The sequence below is a fragment of the Rhopalosiphum maidis genome, chromosome 4 (assembly GCF_003676215.2).
Source record: "Rhopalosiphum maidis isolate BTI-1 chromosome 4, ASM367621v3, whole genome shotgun sequence".
Classification (NCBI taxonomy): domain Eukaryota; kingdom Metazoa; phylum Arthropoda; class Insecta; order Hemiptera; family Aphididae; genus Rhopalosiphum; species Rhopalosiphum maidis.
This window is the reverse complement of record NC_040880.1, coordinates 14,628,403-14,640,678: the sequence shown is the minus strand read 5'-3', so window position 1 is coordinate 14,640,678 and position 12,276 is coordinate 14,628,403. Positions and strand designations below refer to the sequence as shown.

General features: G+C 39.7%; 1 protein-coding gene across 2 annotated transcripts in view; it reads left to right on the top strand.

The window, feature by feature from the left end:
* Positions 1 to 12,276, top strand: part of LOC113554894 (PR domain zinc finger protein 16-like) — a 102,656-nt gene that overhangs the window by 85,220 nt on the left and 5,160 nt on the right. For both annotated transcript variants that reach the window (XM_026958984.1, XM_026958991.1), the window contains exons 3-5: positions 4,200 to 4,325; positions 4,425 to 4,560; positions 11,890 to 12,019. In XM_026958984.1, coding sequence (XP_026814785.1) covers positions 4,200 to 4,325; positions 4,425 to 4,560; positions 11,890 to 12,019 — 392 coding nt within the window. The remainder of the gene's footprint in view (positions 1 to 4,199; positions 4,326 to 4,424; positions 4,561 to 11,889; positions 12,020 to 12,276) is intronic.

The window sequence follows — 12,276 nt, the reverse complement described above, 5'->3', positions numbered from 1 at the left end:
GATTCTCAACTTTGCACCAAGTTTCTCGAGAACGAGTTAATTATTGTATAAACATGTTGTTTTATAAAATGCAGTAAATGCGTTTACAAATACGAAATTTTAATCAAATCCATCTCCCTTAACTATTTTTAATTTTTCAACTGCAGTCAAACAATTACTTATTAACGAATGTTTACTAGAACAATATTATTATTTATTACTATATTCTGGTATGACGTAGACAAACCTAATCCTTGACAAATTTGAAAGTGACTATTTTTTTGAAAACATTTCTTGGCGTATTGGTTCTTGAATAAGGTTTTTATTTATAACGAGGTGTGTTTCATCTAATGTATAATTAAATGTATATTTATAAATTGTAAAATACCATGAATTAATGATTAATGTCATTCTATCTTTTACAGAACATAACTTTTTAAATCGTTTTGATCACTAATGCATTTATACAGAAGGGTCATATTGTGAACCCCCCCGCCCTATAATAATACACAATAAAACAATAAACTTAAATGTCATTTAAAATTTGAGTACTATTCACAATTAAAAATATAATATATTATCCATAAATATTTAAAAAAAAATATAAATGAAAAATTATTTAAATTGTTTGAGACGTAAGCAATGACCAAATGATGTAAGACAGTATAATAAATAATGGAATAATATATGATATAACCATGACAAACTATATAAATATTACTATTCGATGCTAAAGAACCACGCCCGAGTTTTCTTTACAGTGGATAACTTTGGATGGAAAAAATTATTCCAGACAACGGCGGAGGTGCAGGATAACAAGTAAGTACTGTACACATACATAATATATCGTCGATGAGTGAAAAACGAGCAGCACGTGCGCCCTCGAGGACGAAATAAAGGTTGGCGAGCTGCAAGAGTATAATATTCGCGGTGCGTAACGCAAACACAAAAAGGTTACCGTTGCGTGCGTTACATTACTAACCTACAGTATATAACGCTATATAATATATGTAAACAACGCAATTATTCACAAGTTGGTTTTTGATAAAACGGCAAAAACGCTGCAGCAGTGCCGTCGACTCCGCCGGAACCGAATCCCGTGGCACGGGGGATAGTACTGGCGGGGCGTAGATGAAGGGCCGGCCGACGGGGCGCAAGCGCGCATAACGCAGGAGAGATTTAATATTAAATTATATAAAACCTCGTGGACAGAGGTCGTTTAAAAATTCATCGACAACCGCCCGAACAGCCGCAGGAGGATCGTCCGCCGCGGCAGCATTATTATTATTATTATTGTAAACGTAAGCCCAACCTCGTCGTCTCCTCTTTTGCCGAACTTCTCGTGCGCATATTAAAATGTATATATGTATGATTGTGAGTGATACCGTTGTACCTACGCTGCTACGCGAGTAGAGCGGTAGTAGGTACCGCAAAGGTCAGACTCGTTGGGCGACGCTTTTGACATTTTTGTTTCATTTGACGTTTTACCATAATATAGTTTTATAAAGTCGAGTGGTTGCAGTAATCCCTATGTCACAATACCCACCCTGGGCTATACATTATTATTGATACGATAAGATACTACACGAGTAAAGCATCAAGCCTCTACACTACCGTGTTCGTTGGTTATTTGTTATTGTCTTGTTATTGAATCGATCGCATTATCTTAGTATCGATGTTTAGAACCTGGAGGGATTGGCCATTTGTATAACCGATTAATATTCTAAATATCTTATCAGTATATTAATAATTGAAAGCCGAACCCGGGTCGACATGCAAGTTAAATATTTTTCAAATTTATGTGGTAACACCTGTTAACATGGCATATCAGAAAGATGGGTACCTATAAACACGATCGGTTAAATCATGGCCACGATGCAGTTATACAATGGCACCTTAAGTCTTATCATACATCAAACGGACAGCGCTTGTTCGACTCGCGGTGGCGCTAACGACGGTTTTATCATGTTATCATTGATTTTTCCAAGAACAAGATACAATTTAATGATAGTAATAATTATTCGCGCGACAACGATTCCCGATTTCCCGCGTACGTAATAATATATATTATTATTACTATTATAACACGCGAGATTCACGTGTGCGTGCGTCGTGTATACGCGGACGGATCGCGTTGGACATCTGCCACCGAGCGGCCACTGAATAATATAATAGTACAATAATATATAGATGTTTGCTATTGTGTTTGACATTCGGGCGAGAAACGACGACGATGACGATGGCGGCGGCGAGGTGTCAATGGGACGCGCATTATGTTTTTCGCCCCGATATACAATTATAATAATACATATAGTAGTGGTAATAATAATAATAATATCGCATATAGTGGTGTACTCGCACGACGTGTATATTATATTATAATATTTGGTCGTACGTTTTTTTTATTTTATTAAAAAAAAAAAAAAAATTATTATTTTTTACACCCCGTACACCCGCTGTAAGTCCGCGCTCGCATCGATCAAGTCCGCGCGTGAATGAAGTATTAATTGCGTGCGAAAATATAGAACGTAAAAAACGCGACCAATATGCAAATATTATCGCGAATTTTTAACGCGCACCGCCGTTTTGACTGATCACTTGAAACGCTACAGCACTCACCCCGCCCCGTGCGTGCGTGCGTGCGTGCGATACACATACAATATTGTATTACTATACATATTATAATATGCATTATATGTACGTGTAGTGTATAATATTATGTATTATGCAAGGCCGTGTACGAATATTAAACGATTAGAAAGCGTTATCAGTGGGTACTACGAGTATTAATAAAATTATTTCGTGTAATATCGCGCGGGCGCCCAAGTGGCCACTCGTAAACTGTACGTAAAATATAATGCGCGCACATAATTGACGTCTGAACACCCGGACGTGGATTATAATAATATATTAAAATCGGAGCTGCATATTCATTATATCCAGGATGTGATTTGATTTTCAAAACGACGCCCATTAAAAACGAAAAACACCTATTTAAATAATTATTAATCATCTGTCGAATGTTAAATAAACACGAGCCGTCGTCGGAGAACGGGTGCTTATTTTTTTTTTTTTTTTTTTACACCGTAACGCGACAACAAAATGAAAATGAAATTATAAGCAAAAAATCATAATAACCCTCATAACGCGTTTTGCAAACGATCGAATTACAGTTTTGAACCCGTGAAAACGACAATAATGGTTAACAGAACAAACAGTTAAGGATTTCGGCCGACTTTTGTTGCACAATATACCATTCGAATTTTTACTACTGCTTATTATGTCTAGTCACAGTTTCCAAAACGCTTTTAATTTTATAACCGTGCTAGAAATCGAGATCATAATTTTACGTTTTGCAATCGCGTCGCGAGTTACGAAGTTCGTTTTCGAAATGAGTGTTTGTCGAATAACGACGTACGAATCGTGGAAATATAATATAAATTTAGTAATACGCGAACGAATAATATTAATAATAATATGACAAAAAGAAATAATAAACATGCTCAGCGCCCGATTGTAATCGGTTGCGACCTCTAGTCGTTAATCCGTGTTTAGTGGTTGCCGCCTCGAACGCCTTAGTTTTCAAACTAATACAAATTAAACCTTCCCCGTTGCTCGCGAACAATAATAATAATTCGAGTTTCGACTTTTATCGTCTCGGCTTGTGATGTTAATTGCAAAGTGTACGCCGAAAAAAGGTCCTCCAAATGTGTCACGTTTAATTAATAAGGACCCCCTCGTCTGGGTCCCACAAATACACACACACTCACACGTGCGCATATATATATATATATATATATATGGGGATCTTTTTCGCCGCAATCATCAATTAACACCCGCAAAGGGTTCATCTTTTTCTTGGGCGAAGGGTGCATTTCGAAACGTCGCTGGAGGTTTCTCCTTTATATACGATTCTTTTCAGACTCCGACCCCGCTGATGGTGATTTATGTCTGGACGTGAATAAGAGTAGAGGATAGACAGGGAGCGCGCGAAGACCTAACGACCGCCGATTTCGTATACACATTTAATGGCCAAGTTGTCCTAAAGCTCGAGTAATTAATTACGATCACTATAGTTGCGCGGTTGGAGGATGAAAACAAGTGAGACGCCTTATAAAACTACCCTCTACGCCTGACATTTCCCGCTCATCCGACGCGCCGCGCAATAAGTTTTACTGCAAATAATTATACGTGACTTACGATTTTTTTCCCGTCCACAGGTTCGTATCGCCGGATATTCTGGATATTTGGACGGCACGATCGAAATCTGTAATTGGCTGAAATTCGTTCGGTCCACGAACGATTGTACTAGACAAAACGTCCGGGCGTTCTTGTTGGCCGGACAGGTAAGCAATATCGTTAGCAATAATAATATTATATTCGGCTCTGCGGAGATATGGAAATTGTTTGTTTATACGTTTTTTATTTGTTTTTTTTTTTTTTAGATATTTTACGAATTGACACAAACAGTCAGAGCTTCAGAAGAATTATTGTTGGGCAAGAGAGAGCCGCTTAATTTGGACGCGGCATTTGGAGAACTAATGACCGCGTCTGCGGAGGACCGGAGTGAACGGGACTCGGGTAAGTGCGAATTACCTATGTACCGTATATAATAGACAATCGTTATTAGTTAGGTATTTATTTTAATCAATCGGTATATTATCATAAAATACTATTGCGAGTTATCCGCGACGTAATTCTAAACTTTTTTTCGTGCTGAATCTTAACGCATTAAAGTCCACGTCTCTTCAACTTTAAATCGAACACAACGGTTAAAGTATATTCGTTTCAATTTCATACACATATAACGTAACGTACACAATATTATGATGTACGCGATAGTATTCTCCCGGTATTTTTTTTCCGCGTCACACCCCATTACTATTGACATCCCCGCGAACGCTTCAATTAAAACGTCACTAATAATAATAATAATAACATTTTATGACAATCAGCGACGCGTATATCTGCAGCACGGCTTCAGTATACAATCAGGATCGAGACCGTGTATAATATTACGGTCGCAGATATGTTTAAAATCGGCCGGCACCACCATCGTACGATTCACACCCTTTCGCACGCACGTCTTTTAATCTCGACGTTAAGCTCGTTATTCTATATATTGTCTATCTATTATTATATGTAATATGTATATTATATTATGCGCGGCGGCCAGCAAATCCCGACAAAGGCCGACGCCGGAGAATTAATTCACAATTAATCGTATATACAATATCATATTATATACATATATATACCACCGTAAGCGCGACGTGTCGTCACGGTCACATTTTTTGCGCCCGACACAATGATTTCGTTTTACGATCAATTTTTTTTTTTTATCGCCGTCGTTTACGGTCGGCCGGCGGGGAGATCACCGCAATAATATTATATACATAATGTATAAAAACAACTTTATTATAACGGGGGCAGAGCGGAAAAAAAAAATCGGAATTTGCGCACACACCTCCTCGCCGATAACAACGGGCAGGGGTGTTAATCTGTCTGTCTCTCTCTCTCTCTCTAGACGCGTCTAAAGTCCCCGCCGACGACTGCAGATAATAATATAGAGCTGTTTAAACACACACACACAAACACGTGACACAATTGTCGTGATGTATTCGTTGTCGATACACATACGCACGTAGACAGTAAAGGGGTACGGTAGTGCAGCGTGTGTTCGCGGACTTACAACACCCCCTCGCCCTCGTTACGCGGATAGGTTCGGCGGCCAGGCACCGTTAATGATCTGTACGCATGTCCGTTGCATTGTACGATATTTGTCATTTCGCGTCCGCCACCGCTTTATTACACGCACACGTATATAATATGTGTATGGATCGCGGGACCCCTCCGCCGCGTATTAGGGTCGTTTCTATTCATCATTATATGAATCATATTTCTGGGCGGTTTATATCATAACTCACCTTCGTTCGTTCTCTCTTTATTTCTGTACGTATGTGTGTGTGTGTGTGTGTGTGTGTGTGTGTATACACATATAATATATATATTATTATTTTTTTTGCACCCCGTCCGCACACACGACGGAGAACAATAAAATAATATACGCGGAACCCACCGTGAAACCGACGCTCTCTCGCGCGGCGCGCGACAAACGTCGCTAGATTATCTGTGTGTTTATAATATGCACACATATATACTGTATGTATGTATGTATATATATAGCTTTAATCGCGTCCGACATAATAATAATAGAGATGTCGACGTCGGCGGTGGCGGTGGTGGCGGCGGCGGCGACGAGGGGCACGGAAAACAACCGGGGAACGAGCATAAAAGAAAATTAGGGTAGATAATTTGTCTTCCGCCTGTACGAGTAATAAAGACCTAATAGCTTTGAATTGATTAAATGGGATTTTTTTTCGCCCCGTACCACAAAACCCAATCCGTGTACGTGGTACACACACACACACACACACTTAACTCATACACGAACGTATAGTATAATACGGTCTATTATACATTTTACACGTTATATAATATAATAATATGTGTGCCGAGCAAACACGATGACTGATGTCGGGCGTGCTGCGTATACGTCGATAGCTATACGAGACTCGTGTTTTCCGAAAAATGGCTGAAAATTAACACGACACAATATTATTAGGTATATGCATGACGCACTCGTTGGGTCGATCTGCCGAAGTAACCGAATCAGCGCTATGAGCAATCGTTTCAATGATATCCGAAACGACAGCGGACGTGCTTTGAATTAAGACCCGTACGTTGTGTTTACGAGACCGATCAACACCGCGCTTATTTTTCTCGGATTCGTGAAAGGAGGTAACAACTTCCGATCGTTGCACCATCTATCGACTAGTACCCGAAAGTCAACGACGTCTATAACGTCAGATTATGACGATACCGCAAATCGATAAATTGTAATTGTGATCGTGGGATTTTTAATGTCGAAACGTTTTCAAGCTAATATCGCAATATGATTTGGTACTGCACTATATTATAAAGACTAAAGAGTAAGGAGCGCGGAACTATTGATTTCATGCTTATCATCTTATTGAAACACGAAAAGATAGCGAAATTATCGAACTATAGTAGTCTGTTTGAATATTACCTGCGGTTTTAGATTCTAGAGATGAAACCTGAAGTTCGTAATTCGACTGTCCAGCTGTGCATCACATGACTTCGACTATCAGTCGGTATTCGTGTAATACTCTAACGAGATTTTACAAATATTATTATTACTGCTTGTTCGGCAACGATATCGTTACGGCGAACAGCTGTTCGGACACGATCGAACTTGACTACGGCGCGCAACCGCAATAAAATCCGAACTCGAGATGCATAAAATAATATAATATTATGATTCGACGTATTGTGTACCGATCGAGATCGTTCTCGGTACGCTATTAACGCGACAACAAGGGTTCGAATTACACTGTACAGTGTGCGTTTTTCGTTCTTTGTATTTTTATATGATTTATTTTCGACATCTCATGAAAACGTATGTATAGTGGACGATAAGAAGGATTTTTTTTTTTTTTTGTTCAGAACATAATAACAAAACACACTATTGCGTTTCACAATAATACAATAATTATTGCGGTCCGATACTCTGTTGGCGATGTATTATTTATATCTCATCGGTGCGTAGGCGCATGGCGCGCGAACAACCGTTTTACTGCATTGGCAATAATATTATAATATTATTGTTATTATTATGACGGTTACCGCCGTCGGCGCCATGAGTCACGTTTTCTTAAAAAAATAATATATTGTAACGACATCTCGTTGTTCTATACGCGTTGCGATCTCGAACGAAAAAACACTAAACATTTGCCCAAAAAAACGATCGTAAACACATCACGGCCAAACGCCGCGGCCGCCTCCGTCGTCGCGGGCTCCTCGGGATAAATATCGCATTAACCGAGAGGGTGTTTTTAATTAGCGATTACTATTCGCGAGCGCGATAGTCCCGGGGAAGACCGTTAGTCACATCTGATGCAAATATTAATTAAAACAATTCCTCGGCTTCGTTGTGTCAGTCACGGTAATATCGTTATCACGAATTTACGGCTGGAGGGGGTGTGGTGAGGAGCGTAGGTCATAAAAATTAAGACTTGATGCAGCTCGCGATGACGCGGGTCATACTCGCTTCTTTGCGCCAAACGATGAAACGCCGAGTGAGCTGAGTGTATTAAACAATATAATATTACATGATAAATATATATATATATACATGCAGAGGCCTCGAGACTATAAACGCCCACGTCGAATTCAAAACGGCTGTCGAGCTTCATCGAATTATACGTATATTATTATAATAGTCAGGGGTGTATTGGAGCGTATACTTTTTATAATTTAATTTATTGCGTATTATTTTTGTACTCGAAAAAACATTTATTTCAAAAGTATACGGTGAATGATGGACATTGAGAGTATATTATTATATTATTTTATTGTCAGCCTTATTCTGTTTTAAATCGTATATTTCTTTTTAAATTCCGTGGTTACCCACTGTGACCAGCCACACCCCTCGAGGACCATATTATCGACAACGTAATCATAGCCGTAGCTGATTTGTAAACAGATCGCCTGTTTCAAATATTTACAGTTAACAAAAATGGATATATGTATTATTCACGTACCTATTATTATACATCTATCATTTTATTGGTTTATTATTTTCCTTCTTATTATTATTTGTTTGAGAACGACGTGTTGTTCGAGAACTAATAAGGTGAGTAAATAACAAAAGTATGTGTTTTTTACTAATTTTCTAGTACAGAGTTGACGACTTTTTTTTTGAAATACATTTTTGGAAAACATGGCGTGCAGGGTTCAAACAATATTCATCAAATACATCCCTGATTCTATTGTATAATAATTATGTAATTACGTCGCAACGCGCGGCAGCGGGTCTACGTTTGTCGTTTGTTGTTTTTTTCGTCGCCAGTTGGTGGATTTTTTTTCAAACTTAACCCATATGAGTATATGGCGATTAACATTTGATAAAAATCAATGTTTTTATTTTTTTTACGGTCGACACGAGCCGATTTCACGATGTCACGCGATTACCCTAACCGGTTCGTACGAATATACGTGTCCGCGTGCGCGCAGATGTTGTGTGTGCTGGATTTGACTTACCATAGGTCACGCGAGATTTTTCGGATCAAATCGAATCACAGGGGTCGGCGGCTCACGTGTCCCGTAAAAAAAGGAAAACGCGATCGTCGGTCACGGCCAAACGGCGACCGGCCGCCGCCGCTTTTAATCATTGCGAATGTGTTTAATGTAGGTACAATATCTATATGGCTATATATATAATAATAATATAATATACCTCTTTACCCCAAAAAATTCTCAGGGCTTGGAATAAAACAAACAAAAAAAACCCTCGACACTCATACACACTTTGATTTTAAGTCATAATAAGGAGTTATACACGAGTCAACTACCGCCGACATACGTGTGCGTCCTCGACCGAAACAATTCAATAATAATAATAATATATTATGTGCCGTATATAATAATAATATACTTGCAAGCATCGCCGGACTGGATGAATAATGTAGTGCCGTGTACTTGGCTGTGCACCGAAATCTCCCGAATTCATTATCCCGCGGATCGATCGGGCGCCCCTTTTTTGTTTTTTAACGGTTTTCACATGACCGGAAGAGATTCAAACTCCCACTTCCTGGTGTGTGAGTCGCAGACACCTGGCCGACGTCGCCCCCCTCTCCCCCCTAGGACAATCAGTGTGACTTAACCCCTATTACGCGCGTTATTATTCTTATATTTTTCATATTTCATTTTCCCCGTTCCGAGTACCTAACGTTGCTCGTCGTCATGGACACGTTTTATATCACACACACATACATAAATAATATATATTATTTATTATATTATTATTGTTTTTTCACGTGTTCGCGTATTGTTATTGCACTGAAATATATATATGGCGACCGGTACCGTCGCCGGAACTGTGTAGCTTACGCTCGAACTTTCACGACAATATCGTGAAGTGTCGGTGCATATGTCGGTATAAAAAACGATAATTCTGCGTCCGGTCGCATCGTCGTCGTTGATGAATTAACGTTTTTTTTAGACCGTTTCGCAACGCTGACCGTTATTCACAATACACACACACACATTTATATATATATATTATATAGTCGTATATGTGTGTAATGATATGAGATCTGTCTCCCGCAGTCGTCCTTCGTGTGTTTATACATATGCAGAGTTATTATTCCGGATCATATTATATTATGTCCGCGTCTGGCGTTTGTCTTGCATCAGCGAATCCATAGTGGCAGCGGCGGCAGGGGGGAGAGGAATGAGGGACAAGGCGAATAACTCGTATGCTTGGTCCACCGCAGTGTGTCGTCCGCGTTTCTCACGCAAATCACCGGAGTCTGTCCGTGTACGCACAATAAAGACTTCACTGTACAGCGGTTACGTGTATGTTTTATACCTGTACGCTGCAATTAGCCCATCTGTGCGATCCGTTACAGACTTGCAGTGCGGCGGAAACACAGGATGCAGGTGTGACTTACTCGCGCTTGAGCGGAGTATACGATACGATATGACTCTCGTTGATTATTATGTATAATATTGTGTGTAATGTGTCTGAAAAATATGAATTTTTCGAATGACTAAAAACGCGTGTACATATGTGTACAATAATTGCAGTTGTGTGTATATTTAATATCCGTCTGCCGGAGCTTTTGACTTTGCAGAATACGATTAGCGGGTGTATGTGTGTGTGTTTTTTTTTTAACGCGACATAAAAGTGTGCGCGCGAGGGTCCCCAAAAAGAAGGGGTGTTGCGTGCCGTGTGAACTCGAACGAAAACCGAGTATTAGTGGGCGGATATTCGATTACACGCGTCAAACGTCCCCTTATATCGTGTGCTTATATATATATATATAATATCGCAGTCCTGCCGCTCACAGTAGTCTTAATAGTTTTTTGCGAACAATATGCCTTTTGATTTTGTATATATATTTTCTTTTATTCCTCACCCGACGGATCGCGCCGTTTTATGTTTATTGCCTCATTTATGTTTTTTATTTGTCGCGTTTGTGCTTTTATAAACTTTCATTTTTTGTAGTATTCGACCACCGTTGACTGCGGTTTATCATATCGTATATACTGCAGGGTACGTTTGCCAGTATATATTATAATACAATATACTCTACATTTATCACCGGGATGCGGAACCCGGGTCTATTGGTTACGTTTTCGGTTATACGCAGTTTCACGTGTATAATAATATACACGATAATAACAGGTGTGGCAAAACGTCAGTTGAAAATCCCAATCGCACCTGACGCATCGGTTCCAATGATATAGCGCAATTCGAGAACCCCCTCGCCCGACCACCCCGTTAACGTCCCCGTTAACGTCCCCGTAAACTTACGGCTGTGAATTAATTATGCCATCAGGTACACACACACACGCGCGCGCGCGTACCTACAAACAACGGTGTAGCGCTAATACACGTCACGGAGCCCTCTGTGTTTGGTTTCCGTTCCGGAAGGTAGCTTTCATCCCTCGAATTAAAAGCGGGTGCGCGGAGTGTCCCGCAGATAGCCAATAGCACACCAGAGGGTATAATAATATGTAAACACCCACACACACATGCAATAGTACCTATACCGTCTACCAAGCCACTGCCACTGTCGGTCGTATAATTCTTTTTTCACCTCAATCACGCGGCGACACCCCGAGCGTAGGTACGCTCCTCACACGCGTAGTAATAACTGTATTTTATAAAATATGATGACGTATCGTCCGTTACACGAGGTCACATCTGTACTCTAACCGCCGTAGTAATATGTGAAAAAAAATTAAATGATTATTATGTGAACCGACTGTCAGTCAATATCTTACTGATCGTGCGTTTTTGGTCGTTGTGTTTTTATTTAGTCGTCGCATCACAGAACTCGCTGGGTTCGATAGACGGCGACGGAGACGTGGACGTGGACGCCGAAGAGCCGGACGAAGACGATCAAAATCGGTGCATCTTGTGCGAGAAGTGTTTTCCAGACATCGAACAGTAAGTCATCACTCGCCTTTTGTATAAATATTATGTGCATATACTTAATAAGTCCGTCAAGCCGACACGCTGACTTTGACCGATCAACTAGTACCAGGTTTTTGGTTTGTCGCAAAAACCAAAAAAAAAAAAAAAAAATAAATAAACGACGGATATACGGAATATGTTTGATAATAACAATACATTACAGCCTTTTTATATACTTCGTATATATTAAACACTTTCTATCGTTCCGTGATTTCCCGCAGTTCACGATT